Here is a 23358-nt window from a genome sequence, read left to right as displayed (position 1 = left end):
TATGTATCAGCAGGTCAAACTTCTTCCAAAACCATATATCTAAAACTGGTCACAAATCTCTGATCAATCACTCTTTCGATCAAGGTAGGCTGTTCTTCTTTATTAACCCTGAAACAGCTTAGGATTTCTGAGATTAATGCTCTATGAATGAACTCCACTGACTGAATTTACAGTCCAGCAATGAAATAGCATTCATATCCTGCTGCTTTGGTATGTTTGTTTTCTACTACTGTACTACTACATCTCTTAATAAATTATCTGGAGCATTTTTTTTTTTTTTACAAATAGTTTCCCAATTTACAACATACTCAGACACATAAGCTGTGTGAGTACCCCCTCTAGGTGCTTGACTGAGCAAAGTAATACTAAAAACTTGACAGACATAACAAAGTACAACTTGAATCTACTTGAATACAAAGAACAAAGGAAACCATGCTGAATATATACAGAGAAAGAAAATGACTTTTAGTGAATAGATAAGGCGCAATCTGTGACAATGGCTTGGCATGGAGAAAGGCAGAAATCAGAAGGGAGCAAGGGAAACTGTTTTTTAAAATAAAACATAACGGCAGACAAATCTAAGCGCAGGAAGCAGAGAAACAAAGCAAAACATAAATAAGTAAGATTTAACAAGCATTGAATGACATTAACCCAAAATCTCTGTCCAAATTCACTAGCCATACAATGAACAACATAACTCATATCCAGTGTCATTCCATGCAATTTATCAAAACTTAGTTTAAGAGAACATGATTCGATTCAAAGATGGCATATGATTCTTTATAATTCAATGCAGTGCTGTGAGTTTCTAAGAACTTGCAGAATAAGCTTGAGTTAATAAGACATTTATACCACAAGAGTAAATATTCAGATAAAAGATAAAGGCTTTAAAATAGCCTTCAGTGTTTGACATTGTACGTAAATCTTCTCATCTTATGTGCTTATGGCTATCTTTGTTACTGCAGGTCAACAGGCTCTCTTTGCAAACAGGAGATTTATTTTCTAACAAATATAGATTTCTTAAACCAGATTCAGATCTGGCCTCAAACTAGTCCTTCTTTCCCTCTCTTGATTTGCAGTTAATCTTTAATAATGCTTTATCATGCTAGCGCTCAAATAATACTTGCTCAGAAAATTCAAGAGAAAGCAGTTTTGTTATTGATGAACAATAGTAAAGAGTGCAGGACAAGAAAATTTAATCACCACTTTTTTTTTATTAAGTATTCTTGAATCCCTGCACTGCTAAGTTTTAATAGAGATAAGGAGAGGAATGTGTTAGATCTAATCTTCAGGGAAAGTATAATGTAATGAATTTCCAGCACTGTCTCAATGCATTCCTAGTGATATATAGATAGAGACAAATTTTTTCTGCTCATATAAACTGCTAAAGATATTAAATCGTATAGATACTTTGTTCTAGACTCTCCCTTATCGTTTAGGGAGTTATTTCAGGTGTAAAGATAAAATAATGTTTTTGTTTGTGCTTAAATTTACCCACCAAACACATTTCAATCACTGTAGTCCAATCTTCTTATGCAAGAACACTGGTGATTATCACTGAGTCTACTTCATCATATATTTATTTACTGTATTTTCTGGGGTTTTAAACCATTAACAAAACTGCTTTACTCGGTGTACAGGTGTTTGTAACACACTCTCTGTAAGAGGAGCTGTTGGCCTTGTCCTTACAAACTTGAATCCTGTCTTGATGTGATATCGTGGCTAATTTTGACACCGATAAAAAAGCTGTTTATTTTGGATGAATAATAATTTCTTAAACATTTAAACGTGTTTTGAAATAGTTCCTCTTGTTTTGTTTGGATTTATGTAGGTTTAGATGAAGCTCTTCATCCCAGTGGGTGTGGTCTTTGGCCACTCCAACTAGTTGTTACTTAAATGTAACCTTTTTATTTATCAGTTGACGGGCTTAAAATGGGACAGTGCACAATCAATGTCAACATCAATGTTGAATGTAGGCTAATGATCTGTGTGGCTTTTATGTGGGGAAAGATCCAATTATTCTGCACAAAAATAGATAATTAAAACATAATTAGAGCAAAATAACTTTTGCAAACTCATTTTCTTTGTCCAACCCCATTTGGAAAACGTGCCTCATTTGAGGGGAAAAAAAAAAAGCTTTCTGAACTTTTTCCAGAAGCTTTGCGAGACCATCTGCGCTCAACTTAGGCTCGTGGAGATCCTTTAATCACAAGTCATGCTTAAAATTGAGCGGACATAGTCTTCTGTTCTTTGCATTCCCTTTTTGTCCCTGATTAAATTTTTTGTTAACAGTCAAATGTGAGAATCTATTTTCATTATGCATGCTTATTTAACTGTAAGGTGCTCCAATATACCTGGTGAGTAGTGCACAAATTCATTTATATACACCATAAAATAAGATAATGTAACTCAAACGCTCTATTTAGACATTTGAAATGAGGAATAAGTTGAGATATTAGTTCAGAATACCGATATGCAGATTCTCTGAATGTTATGTTTTGAGAGAGGTTTCACATGATTAAATGTGTTATTTAAAGGGCACACTGTCTTTACAGATTATCACTTTATGTACGGATCTTTGGAGATGTGACTACAAGCCATGTCTACCTGAACCAAAGAAGTGGCCTCTTTGTAGACTTTTGACATTGTCCCTTATGTTAATTGTCTGTAAAAATAGTCACTTGCCTGGAGTTAACTGACCAAATGAGGGTTGTTTATTTTTGCAAATGAACACCCATGCTGTTTTGCACAAGCCCACACTGTCAGCTCAGAGGACAGACTCACTTAGCTGTGACAAACAGGTACTTGGTAATTTTATGACCTGAGGTGCTGATGCAGCAGAGGAACAGTGGGGGCGTAGATGTGAAATGGGTTGAATTAGGACAAATTAATTGGAGTTGCATTCGGAGTTGGTAACTGCCATTGCTGATCAGATCAGCTAATCTTCTTCAAAGTAGTATGTCCCTTGTAATCACACACTTGCAGATACATAATGAAGAACATAATGTCAGACAGTTTTGCCTATGAAGAGCATCCTTTTTTCCAGCAAGGTCCAGTAAGCACCAAAGTACAGTTCTGCAGTGAAAACCAAGCTTTCTTTATTCAGTATGTTAATGGGAATTTTAATGTTCTAGTTCTGAAAACTTAAAGTTGTCTCACTCATGTTACTTTGAAACATTGTAAAACAAAATATTGCACATGAAGCAACATATTTTTGACAAAGTGATTAAAAAGAAAAAAGTAATGTTAAGCAGTATTTTCACAGCGGCTGGTGTCCCGTAGTGTTAAAAATGTGGAGGAAATTTATCATTAGAAACATCTCTGTCTATTCTGCCTTCTCTTTCTGTCCTATTGAGTGGATTGTGGGTGCAGTGGGTCACTCAGTTGTTTTTAATGTGACGACACAGGTGGCAGCTGCAGCACTACCATCGGGCTGAGCAGACATCTGATGGAAAAATTTACCCAGTGCTTTTTTTCTTCCTGGAAAGCTCCACTCTGTGTTTTCTTCATGCATCGTTTTTCAATCTCTTCTTCTCCCTTACTCCCACCTTTCACATCTCCTGTAGTGTGTCAGCCCACCTGGGCTGTCACACAGCAAGATTAGAAATGGGAAAGCAGCTCATCAGCTGCACCAACTGACAGGAAAGTAGACGTGTGTGTTTGTGTATGTTGGTGTAGGTGAAGGTGTATCTATATTTATCAGGCTTGCATGTGAAGAAGTAATAATTGATATTTAAAGTCAATGCATAGCAATATGTTCTGTATGAACACAAGCACATTTCTACGTGAGTATATAATATTGAGCTAATGCAGCATAACTGAACTGTTTGGTTTCAGACTATTTGGAAGGACACCACCACCACTCTTTTATTAAAGAACTAAACCTACGACAAACACTTTGTGTCAAGAATGTAAGTAACCAAATTAATGACAAGATGTTGTCTACATTGTGTAGACACCTATTTAGAGCAGTGACATCAATGCTTTGCAAAAATCCTGTGTGAAATGTACATGTTCTCAAATGTACATTTTGTTTAATTTTTACAACTTTTATTTGCTTTTAGTGTTACTTGACAGTAAGACCCTGCATTATTTTAGCACTGGACAGCATGTAAACATGAGTATGTGGAAATCTTGGCTGAGAGTTAATACTCTCACCAACATGTCACTGAAGCTTCAACATTTCGCAGCCTACTTGTATTTCCTGCCCACATACTGACTTTGTGGCCTTGGCATTTCGGATGGCAGATAGCTTATTTTCATTCCCACAAAAGTTTAGGTTGAAGACACTTAAATCACTAAGGATTTTCACCCTCCCTTATCCACATTATTCCCATTACCAATCGTAGTTTGCATAAATTGGGTTCACAACTTCCAGGCCAGCATTACTACCTACCTTTCCTTTAAAAGGCGTTGAACATAGTGTGGTTGTTGGTGTCAGACAGTGCTTATCTACTGGGGTTTTCATACAACAGCATTTCTTGGGTTGACAGAACCAGCAAAGAGAAAATGTCTTACATGCATGATTGTGTAGGCAAAAATACTGTTTTGATGTTGGAGAAGAATTGGCAGACACTTTTGAGATTCTAGATTGGCAATAGTGGGTTGTATAACCGTTAATTTCAACCAAACTATCTGGGTTACCATTTCTGAACCTACAGCATCTTAAGTCTTGAATCAGATGCAGAACTCCAGACCAGACACCATCCTGTCAACCGAGATCAGAAAACTGAGGCTACAATTCACACATATTCACCAAAATTGTACAATGACAGACTGGATAAACATTGCCTGGATTGATAAACCTCAATTTTAGCTCCAACTTTCAGGGTCAGAACTTTGTAAAAACAGCATGGGGACGTAGATCAATCCTAGTACGATATATATCAAGGGTTCAGTCTGCTTCTGCAAACACCAGCTGAGCATTGTTTAAACACCAGAGTCTACCTCAGTATTATTGCTGACCATGTTCATTCCTTTACAACCACAATATAATGTGATTTTAACACAATGATGTGATCACTGTACTCCACTGCCCTCCATTGATTCCACATCTCTATCTAGAAGAGTCTGCATGTACTACACCTGAGTCATTCTGTCATGTAGTTATGGACCAAAATGTCTGAGGAAGATTTCTGACATCCTATTGAATCTGTGCCATGAACAATAATGCTAGCTTTAATGGGAAAAGGTGGTCCAATCCATAAATAGCGAGGCTAATACAATTGCGGTTGAGTTTATGTGGATGTACGTCATACAGCATTTGGTGAGAATTTTGGTGTATTGAGCTTTTAATTTCCAAAAACCTGGAGGTTAGCAGCTTGTTTGTAATTGTTTAAAAACACTATAAAACCAGGAACAGTACAGCTACAGCCATATTTTGTATTAAAGCTTTTAAAACTTGTTTGCTGACAGTTTCAGATTTTATGAGAGATTAATTTGTACCAGTCAAGGCCCAATATGTTTTAAACAACGTAGCACATAACTCAACAGACTGGTGGAGAATGTACACATCTGTGTAAAAAAGGTTTGTGCTCACACATAAGCATCAGAGAATCTACAGTTTCTGAGTCTTCCCACATGATGTATCAGCCTGACAGCCTGTACCACACTGTGACTGGTGCTTTTGTTGTTGTTTTCTATTTACAATTTGAAACTGATTTCAGTTGTGACTCTTCCTAGAGTCATGTTACACGTCATGTTACTCACGACTCTTCCTAGAGTCGTGTTACACACAAGGCTCTTCCTAGAGTCGTGTTACACACAAGGCTCTTCCTAGAGTCGTGTTACACACAAGGCTCTTCCTAGAGTCGTGTTACACACATGGCTCTTCCTAGAGTCGTGTTACACACATGGCTCTTCCTAGAGTCGTGTTACACACACGGCTCTTCCACACATGGCTCTTCCTAGAGTCCATGGCTCTTCCTAGAGTTACACTGCACCAACAGACTGGTGGAGAATGTATACATTTGTGTAAAAAAGGTTTGTGCTCACACATAAGCATCAGAGAATCTACAGTTTCTGAGTCTTCCCACATGATGTATCAGCCTGACAGCCTGTACCACACTGTCATAACTTCATTCTTCATTGTTTTCCCTGCTGTCAGTCCATGAATCTATCTTGTCAAACTGTCAAGCCTTTATACTTTATTGCTGTCTTTGATCTCATATTTTTGTATGCATTCATCAGATGCAAAATGTTGTATACAATGACACTGATTTTTAAAGAAACTTTATCATTAAGTTATACATAAAAGTAAGCAGAAACAAAATCCTCAATGTCATACAGCTGACTGATCAGACCTCTACATAGTGAACCCTTCTCCTAAATATGTCCAACCTTAAGCCACTGATTGATGTGATTAGGAATATAAATTGAAATATAAGTTGCAGAACCAGTATTCAACAGTATGCAACGTACTCAGCATTGCAACCTCTTTATAAAATGTTTGCAGACTTTTGGAGACATTAAAATGATTTTTGCCATAAGTCTATTGCAGATATACTGAACATATTTAGTTGGAATTGCTGTTGAGTTTATGTGGATGTATTTATCTCCCTTATTTAATAAGATGGTTTTGCAGAGTGACACACTATGCTCTGAATAAAATAGCATGTTTACATTTTTTCCCCTCTCTGTTGTTTGACAAGATGCCAATTCAAAACACGTCTATGACCATTCCAGGGGAATAGAATGAGCGACATCCAGTTGTCAAAGTTGAAGAATTTAGAGGCATCCCTAGGAAGCGCAGTCAAATGATTGGTGTTTACTACCAAAGAATTTAAGAAATTTAATATTCTTTGTGAAGCTTTGGGTTTTAAAGAAAAACAATGCCACAGTTACAGCCTTGTTGCCTTAGGTGGGGCTGGAAGAAATCAGCTCCTACAGTTTTACCCTTATTAAGGTGAAATGACCTCAGGCCCCCTGCCAGGTCTCAAGTAGATCAAAGAAATGTCAAACCATGGAAATGGAAAGAGTCCAGCACACTGTGTGCCTTTTCTTATCATGACTCCTGCTGAAATAATACTTTTTTTTACACCGCACAAGTCAAGAACATGACTCTCTAGTTTTATGTCAGCAAATGTTATTTATCAGTAGTTCAGTCTGAACTTATATTAAAAAATAAATAAATTAAATGATGCAGGACACTATTGTGGAGATTTACATTGACCATCAATGGCAGTTATAGAACTGGATTAGGCTGGAGAAACAAGGTGCGACTAGGTCACATCTTTTGTGACAATTAAACAACTACAGTAAGTGCCATGTTGACACATAAGGGGCAGCAATCAATCCAGAAACTGAGTGAGGGTTTGTTTCAGTTGCTAGTATGGAGCTAAAATCACATGGATACAGTCCAGTTAAAACATCTTTATATTCATTAACCAAATAGCTGTCATTACAGCAGTCAAACTCTTCTTTACATTTGCTGACTACATTTTTGAATGTTTGAGCTGTTAATTTGATCATTTATCCTGATGATGAGCTCCATGTCCTTAAAGTTAGACGGCATCTTTGCCATCACTCTAATATTTAGCTCCTTCCACAAATTCTCAATCAGATTCAAGTCAGTACACTTGCTGGGCCATTCCAAAATGTTATTATGTCCAGTCAGAAGAAACGTGTTGTTAAAATTAAAATTTACTTTAAGCCTAAATCCGCCAAAGGTATGAATAATGCTGGACTATAGCTTTTTTTTTCTGTGTTGGATTCCTTGTGGACAGAAATTGATGTCAGATTCTTCTCTGTCCACCTTGTAGCTGTCATGGCTTATACTGATGCTAACGTTCACACTTTCTGTCTCGCTACTTTTTCTCTTCATCCCAGTCTCTAGCTTTCTAATTATCTCTTTCTTTCATCTTGTGTAACTTTGGTTCTTTGCTGTCACCTTTTACTCTCACTTCGCTCTGCAGTTCCCGTCATCTGTCGAGCTATCCGCTTCTTCTTTGTTGTTTTACCTCTGTGTCATCCCCTCACCTTTATTCTTTGACCTGCTCTTCTCTCCTTATTATGTTATTTGCTTTTGTCTTGATCTCATATTCCTCTTCCTATCACTTTTCCCATCTACTCAGGTCCTTTTTTGTGTTCCTTAGCTCCTATTCTCACTTCCTTCTTTCTGATCATTTCTGATCTGTCACCTGTTCACATATTTTACCTTTTCTACCCCACCTGCTTAAGATTTTGAATGTTATTTCCTTAGCCTCTGGTTGACGAGGGTGTTTTTTTTTTGTTTGTTTGTTTGTTTGTCTTCCAACGATTAGGCTCTTAGACACTGAGTCACAGGCTTTTTGGAGATGGTGGTTGATGATCTTTGCCAGACTCTCAACATCCCTGCCCAATCGAGCTGCTCAAGAAACCTCATTGGGTCTCGTGGCCACAGCATGGCACAGACTTTGATACTGGCCTGTCTGCATTTTGCATTGTGGGTGGAAGTTTAAAACCCTGGGGCAGCGCAGTATTCAACTCCCCCAATCATAGGAAGTGACTAAGAGCTGCTCGTCAGACCCTTGTTCAGCAAACCTAAATGTTGGCTCCGATCACATTTGAAGCGTTTACACAAAGCTGTATTTGAATGGTTCTGATGCTAGCAGAGATTCTGATGTTACTCATGCATTTTAACTGTGAAAAATATCATCTAGTTGCCAAGCAGCATGTAATACTTTATAAACTGGATGGAGCACAAAGTTGGATATAGTTACTGTTAACAGAAAGTTTATAAAATTGGATATATAAATTTTTTATGTATTTCCAATCCTTCTTAGTGTTAATATCATGTCGAGTTTGTAAAATTAAGTTGCACTAATTGTTGTTGGCTCCTCAAAATATTCATGTAGACATTCTGCAATAATTTGCATAATAAATATACAGAATTAGTTGTGCTGTCACTGAGCTCTTGGCGGAGGATTTTTTCCCATAGCAAAAAGAAATTTTATGACACCAATGAAATATGTATACGGCATTAGAATGCACCAAATAGAAGCATATGGTTATTATGATGGACTAGATTGTGCAGTTCGAAGTATAACACGTTTGGCATACCAGCTCATCTGTCAACAATGGCCAGGAAATGACATCCAGCCTTCTGAGTGACAGTTTGCTGCTGTGTGGGCTGGACTGACTGCTCCTTTCATGTTTTCAATCTTTCTTCATTATTTTGGACCCAGCCCCACCCAAACTGTCATCAGCAAATGTGGGTGAGGGGCCTATCCATTGCTTCACCTATCTCCGCCCTTCCCCAGCTTTCTGTTTTTAACCTATTTGTTTACAGTAACATGTGCTCTATCTTCTCTATAGGAGATTCAGTGTAGCTATCATGGTTAACTTATGGACTGCTGAATTAAAACATGGCACATCTGTTTTGGAGTTCATGTTCACTATAAAGTGAAATAAAAATGATATTCCATGGTTTTATTGGATTGTGTTTACATCGTCACGGAAATAGCACAAAGTTTGGCCGAACGAAATTGGGACATTTTGGATGCATTTTGTGGAAAATCTGCTCATATGTCTATTGATGTTAAAAAAAAAAAAAAACAGCAGAGGAATTGTGACAAACAATTAAGTTAAAATATTCACTCTTTGGTGAAAGGTGGTGTTAAAGTAGACGCAATAGTTTAAGGAGATTTTAGTGTTGAATGAAAAATGCAAATGAATGATTATATATTACTTTGTGTTTACTTCCAAACTAATGGCCCCTCTTTTCTCTGAGGCAGTTGGCCACATTTAACAGAAGCCTTTTATTCCTGGATTTAGAGGATAATCCTGTCATATTTATGTTTATTAATGTCATTCAAAGGTGGGCCAGAAAGTGTTAGATTCTGGAAGACTAAAGCTTTTCTTGACAAGCAAGTAGGTTAAATATTCAGTCTGCTGAAAGCAGGTGATAATTCAAATGCAGGAGAAATAAAACAAAAGAAACACAACCTGCTGCATTGCTGACTGTAGGGAAAGAGGGCAGGAATTTCAAAGAGCACATATTACATCCTTACTTCCAGTGTAGCCAGTGTACTTATGTTTATTATGTTTATTAATGCATAAGGATTTATTTGCATAAATCCTTGTACAAATAAGGATTTATTTGCATCCCTCACAACTCTCAAAATTATATCATATCTGCTTCTGCTAGTTGATCTGATGTATGCACTTGCAGATTCTGTTAAAAACAAATTTTTAAAAGCTTCTGCCAAAAATATTTTAACTCAAGTCGTTGTCTTTTATTCTCAAGTGAACTGGTAAAAGAGAAAAAGGAAGTTTTATATTTTTTATTTTATGATTTGCTGTTCTGCATTTAAAGTCTAGTTCCTCTATTATTTTAAAAAAATAATCTGTGAGTATCGGAAACATGAAAATGTAAAAATGATGTGTACAGTTATTTTACTTATTTACTAACTCAGAGTATTCCATGCTAACAAAGGCTGAAAAATATAACAAAGTCAAAATTAAATGAGTGAAGTGAGGCAAGGATTCTGCTACAGGCTGTGCAACAGAGATTCACTTCTTAAGCAGTTCATGTATTGATAAAAACCAGCAAGTTCAAAGTGAAGGCATTCCAGTGCCTTGAGACGGCAAACCCAGGCTTAGTTTCACCTTTTGTTTGATTGTATTTGGATGATTTATCCTGTTAACTGCCCTCAGAGACTCTTCGGAGCACAGCATGTCTGTGAAAAGTCAATTTTTCAACTCAGAATAAATCGTGGAAAATGCTAGTTAAAGCATTCTTGTATTCGATTGGAACTGAAATCTTGTTTCTCAGCTTTATGTATCACTTCGTTTATTTTTTATCTACATTGTAAATTTGCTGTAAGAATTTATGCAGCTGGAAGCAGTGGAATAGAATATTTGATAAAAGGAGGCGAACACTGCACAGTTGGTCTCCTGTGGTCTTAGTGTGACGCTCAAGAGGAGTGTCAAAAATGTCATGGTCGGAGTGCGTGGAAGAGGAGGGGTTGTCCCGTCAGACCATCAATTTCGGAAGCTTTTACAAAAACCTTGTAAAATTGCACGCAGAGACAGTGTGACTCAACCGGACTGTGCACAGAGTAAAAATCTTGTGGCGTATAGGACAGTGGGAGGGTTAAAGTAGTGACCCCCTCAAGAGGACTTGATAAAAATGTAAGCCACACTTTTCAGCTGTTTTTTTCTTTGTGCAAATACTGTTCTTTTAATTCTTGTTCGAAGTTTTACACGACTTTGCATTGTTCTATTCCCCCCAAAATACATCCATGTTTGTGGTTGTAATGCAACAAAACGTAAAAAGGTTCAAGTGATGTGACTACTTTCACAAAGCTGCTTTTTCGGTGTTTCCCTCTTCCAAAGATCCATCTTAGTTTTTAGAACTTATGATGTGTGTGTCATCAAAGAAGATACATAATTAATACTGAAAAAGTGTAACTTCTCTAAACTCAGTGGGAAAGATTTGCTTTTTAAGATTCATTTGTTTTGTAGAGGGGTTTAACTAGACTTTCCTCAGCTTTTTGTTGCTTTATTTTTTCAGGTTATGTCGAACTGAGATTTCTTGGAGTTGCAATTTAATGTAAGCATATATCATTAATTTGTTTCTTATCTAAGACAAATGATGACAATTATTATACAAGTGACGTTTTTAAGGATCTGCTAATGCAAACTTGTCCAAGGCCCCATTGCTTTATTGTTCACGACTCTATAAAAACGAACTCTAGAGGAGCCCCATATGATTTACCTTGGTCTTGGTGTGTGTATGAGGGTGCAATTGTGTCTGTGCGTGTTTGGTGTGTCTGGGTGTGTGTGTATTCCTTGGACCATGTGTGAGTTCAAGGTACTCTCCAGAGTGTTTGCACACAAACACACACTGGCAGCCTGGTTGCCGCAGAGCGTGTACTTGAGAAAGGACACCTGAGTTTGTAAATCAGTCTTGTTCTCATTTTTTCTCCACAGTTTGCTGTTCGCTCCAGTTTTAAAGTCATTTTTCTTTATCTTTGTGTTTAATCACTTTCTCACTAATTCCCTCCTTTTTTTAATCTCCTGTGTTTTTTATCTTTTCTTCCTTGGTTGTCTGTATTTTGTGTATTTGTCTTTTTCTTCAACCTTAACCTGTTGTGCCTGTGTACATTACACCCACATGCACTCAAATTTAACCACCAAGGTTTTATTTGATCCATCAAAGATGATTCATGGTGTCATTTTCAGATGGACCAGCAAGCTCTCTTTGATACACAACATATGTTTCCTCAATCAGCACTTAATGCACTCTCTGGTAATTGTTTTCTTCCAAGGCGCCTGCCAACTTGTTTCTCACTATTTGAGCCTTACCTTCTGTTGTTTTCTCAGATGTCTATGGGTGGAAAAACAACGAAATCTTTTTTTCCATAAGATTAGTGATTTAGCCCTAATTAAGCCGCCCCGCATACATTGACTGGTGCACAGCAGATATTCAACGCTGTAACAATTCCCCCATGTTTTCTTTACGACGCCCCATGTTGAAAATGTGTCTGGTGTGTTAATTCTCACTCCCCTTCATTAGATCAAGGAATGTGTGCGATGTGTTGTAGTGTTTATCCACCCATTAGAGTCCATTAGAAAGTAGGGATGCACTCCCCAAGCTCTTTAAGTAAGCTGTATGGACAACGACACTGTTTGATGTTTTGCCAGAGTGTTGCATGAAAGCGTATTGCTGCTCAGCTGCTAGAGTGCAGATTTCTAAGCTTCAGTTCACGTTTTTATTTATTTGAAGCTAATGAGTGCGTCAATTAGCATTCCTTTATCCCGAAGGTGTAGTATAATGTATGTGACGGACATGCAGAACAGAGGTTCAAAGGATTTACCAAGGAGAGCCCTTTGTGAACTCCTTTTTTAAAACAACCAACAGTGTTTTAAGAGAATTTATTCCAATAACACTAGGTGTTTTTAGATGGAAATATGCAGTTGTTTTTTCTTTCCTTTTTCTTCTCATTTTAATTCAAGCATTAAAGGTGTTATGAAAAACACAATCAGACAATCGCTTCACAGTTTACTTTGTTAAACCCCACAAACTCAGGATCCATATCATGAACAAAGTGGTTCTGAAAGAGGTTGTCCTTGTTCCCATTTCTTTCATGTTGAAGATTATCCTCGAATGTGTTTACCTGATCTTGAATAAGAGTTTAACCTATGCAGAATCCTTTCATATGTTGGAAGACAGAAATCGCACATCAGACCAAGATTTCTAATCTGGTGCTGAGAGAAAATATGCCTACTATCTACATTTCTGTAATTAACGTTACGTTATCTTTGTTGCGTTAAAGTATTTTCTAATATTTCATCTGCTTTAAACATATATATTTATCACTTAAATATATATACATACATTGCCCTGCAATGGACTGACAGCCTGTCTGTAGGGTGTTCCCTGTCTCTTACCTGTTGACAGCTGGAGATGGGCACCAGTACCCCTCACAACCCCAATGGGATGAGGGTGTAAGAAAATGGACGGATGGATGTATATATACATATAATCTATACATAAAAACATATTTTAGGTCTATTCATCTGTCCATTCTGAAGAAGAAGCTGAATTGAACCACTTGTATTTAGAATACTATTCTTTTAGTGTTGATCACAAAGAGGTGTCTTTCCTCTCTGTGACCAAACTGTGGATCCCATCTGTGAACACTTCCTATAGAATTGGTGCAAAGTGCAGCATGTAGTGCCGGGGTCTGCAAATCCAGTCCTCCAGTCCCACTGTCCTGCAACTTTTGGATTAATTTCTGCTCCAAAACATCAGACTGAAATAGCTGAATTACCTCCTTAGTATGTCACAAAGTTTTGCAAAGACCTGGTCATTAACCATTTATTTGATTTAGACTTTGGGCCAACAACAACAAACCAGTTCTTGTGTTTGTTTCACAAGGACTGTGTAGTTTTTAGATGCATCTCTGGCATGCTATACTCCCACAGCACACATCCCACAAAATAACTTGGGGGACATAATTGTAAGAGTTGTGGATGGAAAATCAAGCTCTAATGATCCCCTCAGCAACTTCTCAGCAAGATTTGGTTAGAATGAGAGCCACATCACTCCCTCTAAACATACTAACCTAGTCATATTATTTAATTTTTAGATCTTTTTTTTAACTTAGGAAAAATGGAAAAAGTCTGAAGGCTTCTTTAACCTGAACTTAAAATGAAATACATCTTCCCAGTAAACACAAAACAAAACAAACAAACAACAACTACACACAGTGTTATGCAATCAGATTTGGTAAATATGTTGCTGTTAACTATTAGCTTGCATTTCTAATGGTCTGTAGCTGGTCACCTGAACATGTCATTTCATCCAACTATTAGACTTTTACCCCAAAATGTAATTTATACCAAAATCTCTACCAGGACTAGTGGTACTTTTACCAAATTTGGGGAAATATGGAACCAAAGCCTCAGCATAACTCTAGAAATGGAACTTCTTTAAAACATTTGGCCTGTTAAAGGGAAGAAGTAACATTTTCTTCTGCCTAAAATGAAAGTATGATTACTTTATGATATTTGTGGTCACTGGTTTCCAAGCAACTCTCCTCTGTTTGCAGGTTAACAATAGCACATGTGTAGCTGGCAGTCTAAGTACTTGATGCTTTCGGTTAGCTGTGTGCTGGCTAATCACATTTCTGCTGACAGGTTCAACATGGTTTTTCTTTTTACATTAATTTGTAAGCTGGGGTACATGGAAACACAATGAAAGCACATAGGCATCATGCTGCCCCCATACACACCAGGAGGCTATATACATTACACAGACACATGCTCATGCATATGCACGGAGCACAGAGGGAAAAAAACACACACACACACAAACAGAGAACAATTGTGTTAGAAAATGTCAAATCCACTCACTTTCCCTCGAGGTTCAGTGTCAGATGAGATTTTGTTTCTTTGCTGAACACTGCACAGTTGGTCCCGGCGTGATTTCAGCTGCAAGTGTGTGAGATTGAGAGCTACAGAGAAGAGGGGCAGTGATGAGATATGTTGCATAAGGGGGTGCAGTGGAGTGTGAAAGAGAACAGGTGGCTCCTTTTTCTGCCATCTAGCTTTATGTGCCATCTTCCCTATTGTGTCTCTGTGTGTGTGCGCGTGTGTGTGTGTGTGTGTGTGTGTGTGTGTGTGTGATAAATAGTGAGAGCCATTGCCTTGTGAGTTAGTATTTAAGCATACCTTAACATATCTCCATAAATGTGCTGCATTGTTCTGCTTCTCTTTGAAGGTGTATGTTTGCTCGATGCAGAGCTATGATTGGTTTAGGAACAATTAGATGAGACAACAGAGGTCCAAAGAGATGATTCTCCAAATGTCATCCAATTAACAACCTATCATGAACACAGGACAGAACTCTCTCATGTTGCCTGTCTCTTCATTTTTCTCTGTCTGACTGTGTTTTGTTCTCAAATAATCCCTTCTCTCCTGAGACAGACATGTTCGGTGACTAACATTTGAAAAATGGCAGGTTGTGTCACACACTCGCTGCCAAAAAGAGCAGAGTGAGTTGTTCTCAGTGAAGTCTCTCTGATATCTATCTGCTTTCCTGTATTCCTCTCTCAGATCAGCTTTCCAGGCCGGTGGTCAGGATTCGGCAACAGCAACATCAGCCTGGCTCCAAGGGAGCGAAGGGTGGTGCGGGGAGCGTCAGCGGCACCAGGAGGGGACCACTATAACCAACACCACCCTTACCACTATCGGCCCAATGCTGCTGCAGAACGCCATGCTGCCAGGGAAGAGCGCCACCAGCAGGGAGCTGGGAACACTGCTGGTAATCTGGCCTCTGGCTCCTCTGACCCGTCCTCCGTCCAGACCTCACCCACCACACCAGCCCAGAACAGTACATATCAGCCCACATGTTCCGCCACAGCTTCACCTCCTTTCTCCAAGCAGCCTCAGAGGGTGTCCTCCTCCTCTGAGTCCTTAACTCCAGGAGGAGGAGGAAGTGGAGTGAGTCTGTCCGGCGGGGTGAAGAGAGGAGGCGGGGATCACCATCCACCAAGCCTAATCCCTCGTGCAGTCGGGGCAAGCGCTTCTTCGAGTCTCCACAGCCTCGCAAGCAGAGGGAGCTCCACACAGAACATCTCGTCATCAGACCGGGCCTCGCCAACACCTCCCACACCTTCGTCAGCTTCCTCCTCTTCCTCCTCCTCCGCGTTCACCGGCCGTTTAGGACAACCACCTCGCGGCCCTCTGTCTCTGCATAGTTATAGCCGGAAAAACGTCTTCCTCCAGCATTCCCTGCACACGGCCGAACTGCAAGCCCTCACACAGAGAGACAGTTGAGGATGCCAAAAAAACTCAACCAGCCATAAGCAGCCATATCATCTGCTTAAGTTATCATAAGGGTTAATATTTAGGAGAAAACATTGCTGCTGCTTCTCTTTTATAGTCGCGCCAAACTCACCCTTAAAAAAAATAAATAAATCAAAATCCCCCCCCACCCATTGCGCTTACAATCACTTTGCAATCCAGACCAGCCCTTGATTCACTTGTTTAGAAATTTGCTTGATTTTACACATGCGCACACACACATCAGGCGGTGAGATTGAAAAAAGGCACTCACCCGTCTATCATTGCTCCCACGTTGTGTCATGCTGACAGTTCAGATGAGCTTACGCCCACAGACACACAAACTCCACACAAACACAGTCACCCACACTAAAACTCACACTTTGACACACAGACATCGCTTGTGATATCTCTGCTCGGCCATCTGCACCAACAGCACGGCGGTAAAACTGAATGAGAAGACGTGGTGTCTGCATTGTTAAAGCTCAGTTCTTTATTTGACTGCCTGTAACAGTGAACCCATTTGCTGCTGAAGAACGTTTGGACCTGACTGGGATTTTTTTGCTCGTGACCGTGTTTTTCTCACCCTGCCAAATCCCACATTGAATCAAATGCTCATTCCTCATTGGTCCATGTTAAGAGACTTCAGTCCTTGTAATACAGCATGCTTTTTAAAAAATTTTTAAAAGAAGAAAAAACACAGCCAAGCGTTTAACATGGCAGCAACTTAATTCTCATTACAACATAAAGTCTCAGTATGAACTTTAATGTCAGTGTTTTTAAAATGGAATCCAACCAGTCAAAACTTCCATGACATTAATTATCCTGTTTGTATAGTCTTTTTTTGAGAGAAGAATTTTTTGTTTGAGAAAATAACTCGTGTTCTTTGCACAACATTTTTTAATTGCAGGAATACAAGGTTAAGCTGTAACATACATTATACTGGATGGAATAATGAGCCTCACAAAAATAGTAAAGCTAAAATAAAATTGCAGTTTAAATTTAAACAAACCACAACCTATATAAGCTATTGTTATACTCCAGTTTGAATAAAACAAATAGTTTTGTGTGACAGATTTTTCACAGAAATTCTTCAGTGCTTGTAATAAAAACCTGAGCCGGTTATTTGGCAGCAGATGTCTACGGGCGCTTCGTTGAATGACAGCAAACTGAATTGTACTGGATAATCACATTAAAGGGATAGCTTGGATTTTTTTTCTCTTAAAGTTGTTCTTAGTAATAGTTCCCTTAACCTGCTGTAAACAGATACCAGTAGAATACCTCTTACAGACGACATGAGGGCGAGAACAAAATGATGCAGTTTTTATCACACAGCTGCGACAGTGAGGACAGTTTGGCTTAACCATGCAGAGCCCTTAAGTAGCCTCATTTGGGTTGAGGATCAGCCTTTAATTCAAGAGAAACCTCACAACTCAGCATTCCTGCCATGTTCAAAGACAAAGGGCCTCTGCCTTTGCCATCAGCAGGTCATGACAATGTGAATTCCTGATATAAATTGAGCTAAAACTCAGGTTTATGGCCAGATTGTGAATATTTAATGGCAGTCTTTTTAAATTTTGATCAACTGATGAACAGCCTGTTTTTAATAATTAGTTTACTGCGACTTTTTTTCCTCTTTTGCTCTTTTTTATGAACTTTGGACCTTGTAAAGATCAGTACAAAATGTGAATAATTTAGATTCTGATCCAGAGTGTTCTGCATTTTATTTCACTGATAAAAACAATTTCTGTGTGAGCATTTTACATAGTTAAAAATCAGCAAAAACAGGGAGTGCCTCTGAGTAAATGTCAGTTATTCAGCTATTTGGAAATTTCTTTTCTTTTCTACAAACTTACTGTGATATGACATTTTTCTACAACAGCTGAGGGAACTATCACTGATAACTTCACAGAATATCGCTTCATAAATCCAAACTATCCCCTTATAGCTGAAAGAGAAATGTTTTTTTATAACTACTTGCGTAAGGGAGTCACTTCATTGGGTCCTGTTTTAAAAAGAAAGAAGGAAATAAACGTAAAAAAGCTGTATATTTACTCAAAGACTTTACAAAGCTTTTACACAGTTCTCTTGAGTTCACCCTGTTTCAGTTTAATGATGACATCTCATGGTAACAAGACTACCATATACTTTTCTTTTGTCTATAAAGTTGTTGAAACGACATGAGCGTTACTGCCAACATTTGCTAACTCATATCTTTTGGGACAAAGAGTGTTTCAGAACGACTTATTTTTTGTTAACTGAGCTGTATTACAATCTCCTTGGTTTACTACAACTGATGTATGTTTTCTGTGAACTGACCAAATCCTGGAACTGGTCTTTCCCCCTTGGCTTTGAGGTAAATGGATCCTACAAAGTCAAGCAGGAGGTGGGAATTTGCACTTGTTCTTGGTGCAAGCGAGTAGTTCACCGCCACTGGCATCTACAGACTGGTGAGATGTTGGAGCGGTTGTTGACCTTGTCTGTCTCTAAATAGCACCTGGCTTCGGGGGACTTGTGTAAATGATGTGTGTGTGCTGTAATGCACACATCACGAGGGAAAAGGTCCTGGTAGTAGCGAAGAAACGCCTGAAGCCCAGCGGCTCTGATCCTAGTGGTGGAGGCTGCAGTTCTGCTTGTGGTCTGTTTTGCTAAGACAACTCTCCGGTATCTTTTGATTGAAATGCCATTGTTCCCCCGAGTTCCTCTCTCCTGTCATTTCTTACGTGCATTTTGTTACTGCTGGACTCCAGCATCCCGCCAACAGTCTCCTTCCTTTCATCAGCTCTTTTTCTGTTGGATCTTCTTCTATCCTCGTCTCCTTTTCTCTCCTCTCTCCCCTGCTAAGTCCACTGATACAAACCTTATATTGTTGTATAATGCAGCATTCTCTGGGTGCTGGCACACAGCTGTGTTGATTTTAATACCATTTTTCTAACTGAGAGTGAAATAAAGACAAACACAAGTAAAACATGAGCCAAACATTAGATGCTTCATTAGTTTGCAGGCGATCCTTCCGTGTCACTGGCTGACCTCTTTAGTTATGCTTTTTTTTTACATCTCTCACTGCTGCATGTTATAAAGCTGTTGACACCATGTGAGATATTGTACGAGTATTTAACTGCCCACACAGGTTTTATTTTTGCTCTTCGTTTGAATTGGCTGTACTCGTTTCAGCGGCACCGAAGAACACAGCGCAGAGGGAGGCAGCTGGTTGTTTCACAAGAGAAAGAGGCCACATCTGACATTCGAGTTCAAATCTGGCCTTGAGGTCTTTTACAAAGTCATATTTTTTTATTTGTTTCTAAATTGAAATCATGAACTGATGGTGAGCTCTTACTGCTGGGAGTGGACAAACTTTATAAACCTCAGTACGTTATTTATTTTTTATCAAGATGTTGTACATTTAAGATACTACATGTCTCGGGAGATTATTTTGTTGGGGTTTTTTTTGTTTATGCTTTTGCCTTATTTAAATGAATTGCCATAGGAACAGTTTTCTGAAAGTGTGTTGGGACTTACAGGTAAGGTAGCAGGCATGACTATAGTAAAGATTAAAAAAGAAAATGATGATCATCATGTAAATGTTTTATGCTGTTATAAACTTTTAGTTTTCACTGTAATTATTTTTTTTTTATTCCTGTAATAATTAGATTGAAATGTATATTTGTGCATAAATTATTGATATGTTGACATTATTTTGAGTTGTTTTGTGTTTAAAGGAATATATTGTGATTCTTTGGTCTGTGTCTATTAGTTGGGATTTAGGAAATTAAAACATGAAAGCAAATATATTTTTCACATTTTAAGTTTCAAATGCAGTCAAAGGTCTGACCGATAACCAAAGCGTTTCAGGCCTTAGTGATTAAACAGAAAACAAAGAAACTCCATGTTGTTTTTGTTGTTGTTGTTTACATCATCTCTGCTGAAGATTTATTTTAAATAGATAACTTTGCTGCTGCATTCCGTCTAAAATACAGGTAGGTGTCTATTAAAGCTGTTTTTTTAAGGACAGTTGGGGAAATTAGTATTAAACAGGCTAAAACTTTTAATCCATAAATATATTTCTGATTTGAGTGTTGATGTGGAAACACACCATATGTCTGTAGCGACCCACAAAGTCGACCCATGTATCGCTTACTGTGATTTACTCAGCTGCAATCAAATCTTGAAGGTTCTTGGGACTTCTTCTACAGTGGTGTTAAAAGGAACATCAAACCAATTTATTTGTCAAATACAACACAAGTAACCACAAAATACTTTGCTTTTAAATTAAGGCATTTATTATTAAGGAATAAAAACAATCCCGACTTTATTAGCCCTGTGTGAAAATGTGATTAGGAGCAATCTACATCCATGTGGATTGCTCCCTAAACCTGCAACAACTGCAGTCAAGTTTTTCAGTAACTTGCCATGATTCTTTTAGAGAAGACATTTTGGCCCACTCATCTTTGCAGAAATGTACGTACTCTTTGCTTTTCCTGGATTTTCAATTGGTACCAGATGATTGACTGGACCAGTCAGATGAAAAAGATATCAGCTTTATATTTTTTATTTCAAACCAATTAAGATGGGCTTTGTTTGTGGGATCATGGTCTTGATCAAGAAATCTGCCCTTATGTTGTCTTTATATTCTTTAAAAAAATGCCTTGTATATTTTTCCATTTACTGTTTAATTTTGCTATATAAAGTTTGTCTCTACCACAAGGTTAGAAGAGTTTCCTTACACCATGATGTCCCCACATCCAAGCTTCACTTTTAGTGAGTTTTAGTCCTATGATGATGTGGTGTACCATTTCTCTACCAAACATCCAAAGAGAACTCACCTAAGCAGACTCAAACCTCCCAGTATTTGACTGGTTTGTTCAATTCAAACAGTCATAGCTTTTCAGGTCATTGTGTAGAGTGTGTTACCGATTCTTTCTATTAACAAACTGCATCTAATAATTCCAGGTCTTACTGAATATCATTGGTTATGTTTGACTTCAGTGTCAGAAATCTTGATCTGGTTTATGATGAAATAATATTTCCACTTTGAACTAAACAATCTGATATTAAATTGCACTTATAGGGAGCCACATTACATTGTAGAGTAAATACTGACACATCTTAGTGTTTTTCTGTGCTCTCTCCCTGTTTGCACCTTCTGTTCTTCACTTGTTCGTCTAATCGTCTTTATCACATACAACGTAATGTATGAACTTATGCCTTTTGATTTTCTTGTACGTGTCGGTTAGTTGGGTTGCTACCAACATCCAGTGTGTAATTTCAGTTCACAGCTTTGCTAGAAATGTTTTTACTGAAGAAAACTTTGTGTTCAATACTTCTTTCCCCCACTGTAGCTGAAATAAATGAATAGATTCATACTGTGAGCCTCTGACCAGTTAGACTGTCGATACCTTTGACGAGCAGCAATACATCCATGTGGATGAAGTTGATTCTAACATTATGTGGTCATTTGAAACTGTTTTTAAACTGTACCTCTTTATTAAGAAATTGTTTAATGGATTCATCTGTGGCAAAGATGCTTTGCTTTGTATGTATTCAGCTCAGTTTTTGTCCAACTCACTTTATATCACAGGCGTTTATTCACATGACAAGTGTTTTGTCAAAACATTTTTCGTCCACTGTGTCCTTATTGGTAATATTTAATACAAATAAAATGAATAAAATCTAAAGGAAAAAAAGTTACTGTTTGTATCTACTTTTTATTGCAATATCAGCTGTATGCGCAGAATGGCTTAGATGTCCTGGAGCAATAGGAAGCGGTTGCAGAGTACATTCCTATTAAAACGTGCACTTCAATAAAATAGCAAATCTAAGGGACCTGCTTGAATGTCTCGGGCAGCGTAGACTTTACTGTACAAATCTCTAAAGGAAAGAATAAAGAAAGACTCAAAGCAGTGAAAAGGAAATCTCAATGGCCATCGCTCTAGCAGACAGAACTTTTTTTTAGCTGTTAGATATGAGAGGTCTTAAAGAAAGATTTCATATCACATCGGGCGCATACATAAGTTATTTCTATCACATTTAAAATAATCTTCTAAACTATTTAAATATATTTCCATTTGGCAGTGACCGTAAAGCATGGAAGTATTTAGAAAATCAATTACATTAGCATGAGTTTGTGGGCGCACATGTGTGTGTTTGCTTGTGTGTGGGATGTAGACTCTGTTTACCCCTCAGGGAGGACCTGTGCATGCTTCTCATTTCTGGACTCCCTCAATTAGTGTTGGTGATGTTCTGACTGGCTGAGTAGCGCGCACACAGGATTAGAATACAGCAGGTCTGCTTCTAAGTTGCTGTAATTGATATGACAGAAGGTCAGCACATCAGCAAACACACCTCTGATTATCAGAGCTTTAAAAACACAAATAGATCACCTAGTGAGGATAAATGTTTGTTTAGCTGATCATAAATCCTTTGCCTGATGGAAGATTTGCATTTCTGGTATCATGCTGTTTGTAATTCTATTAAAAGTAATTCACCGGTTTATTTGCTGGCAGAAAATGAATCGTTAAGTAACACAATGAAAACATATGAATCTAAGGACAGATTTTTTTTTCTGGAAAAAAGGATAATTCCTCATGACTAACATATTAAAAGATGCTGCTAAATGCTTTAATGGTTAGTGAATATAAAGATGAGTCAAAGGATGTTTCAGTGTTTTTGTCTTTGCATTAGAACACAGGAAATTAAATGCACACCAAGATGAGCTGGACAAAAGCAGCAAGCATGGGACTTAATCAGAGACTCTCAACTGAATGCAAACGACACAGACTGACCTGTAATCTGAATGAATAAGTTACTGATGGTAATATTTCTCTCATGTACACAACATATTTAACCAGATGGCAGTTGTCTCTCAAAAAATATTTTACTAATGTATTTATAATGTGTTATCTTGGGGGCTGATTTTTGTGTTGGTTTTGTTTTTGACTCATTTTTGTATCATTTTATGTTGTGTATGTCATGATAAGACTACTGTTTTTGGTTTGTGTATTCCTTCATAATGTTCATTTATTTAGCTGTTTCATTACGTTGTTGTTTCTGTCTCTTAGCCTTCTGCTCCCTTCATAGCTAATCTCC

At 38.0% G+C, this 23358-nt stretch overlaps 1 protein-coding gene across 5 annotated transcripts in view; it reads left to right on the top strand.

Annotated features, from left to right (window-relative positions):
- The window catches only part of ccser1 (coiled-coil serine-rich protein 1), a 135523-nt gene extending 118560 nt beyond the window's left edge, over window positions 1-16963 (top strand). For 3 of the 5 annotated variants that reach the window (XM_044111488.1, XM_044111486.1, XM_044111487.1), the window contains one exon: window positions 15544-16963. In XM_044111488.1, the coding sequence (XP_043967423.1) occupies window positions 15544-16266 (723 nt within the window). In that variant the 3' untranslated portion in view covers window positions 16267-16963. The remainder of the gene's footprint in view (window positions 1-15543) is intronic. The other 2 variants (XM_044111489.1, XM_044111493.1) reach the window with 2 other exon arrangements.
- Window positions 16964-23358: the final 6395 nt, after the last annotated feature.

The sequence above is a fragment of the Gambusia affinis genome, linkage group LG03, assembly GCF_019740435.1.
Source record: "Gambusia affinis linkage group LG03, SWU_Gaff_1.0, whole genome shotgun sequence".
Classification (NCBI taxonomy): domain Eukaryota; kingdom Metazoa; phylum Chordata; class Actinopteri; order Cyprinodontiformes; family Poeciliidae; genus Gambusia; species Gambusia affinis.
The sequence above is the reverse complement of the archived record's forward strand: the minus strand, read 5'-3'. Positions and strand labels throughout refer to the sequence as shown.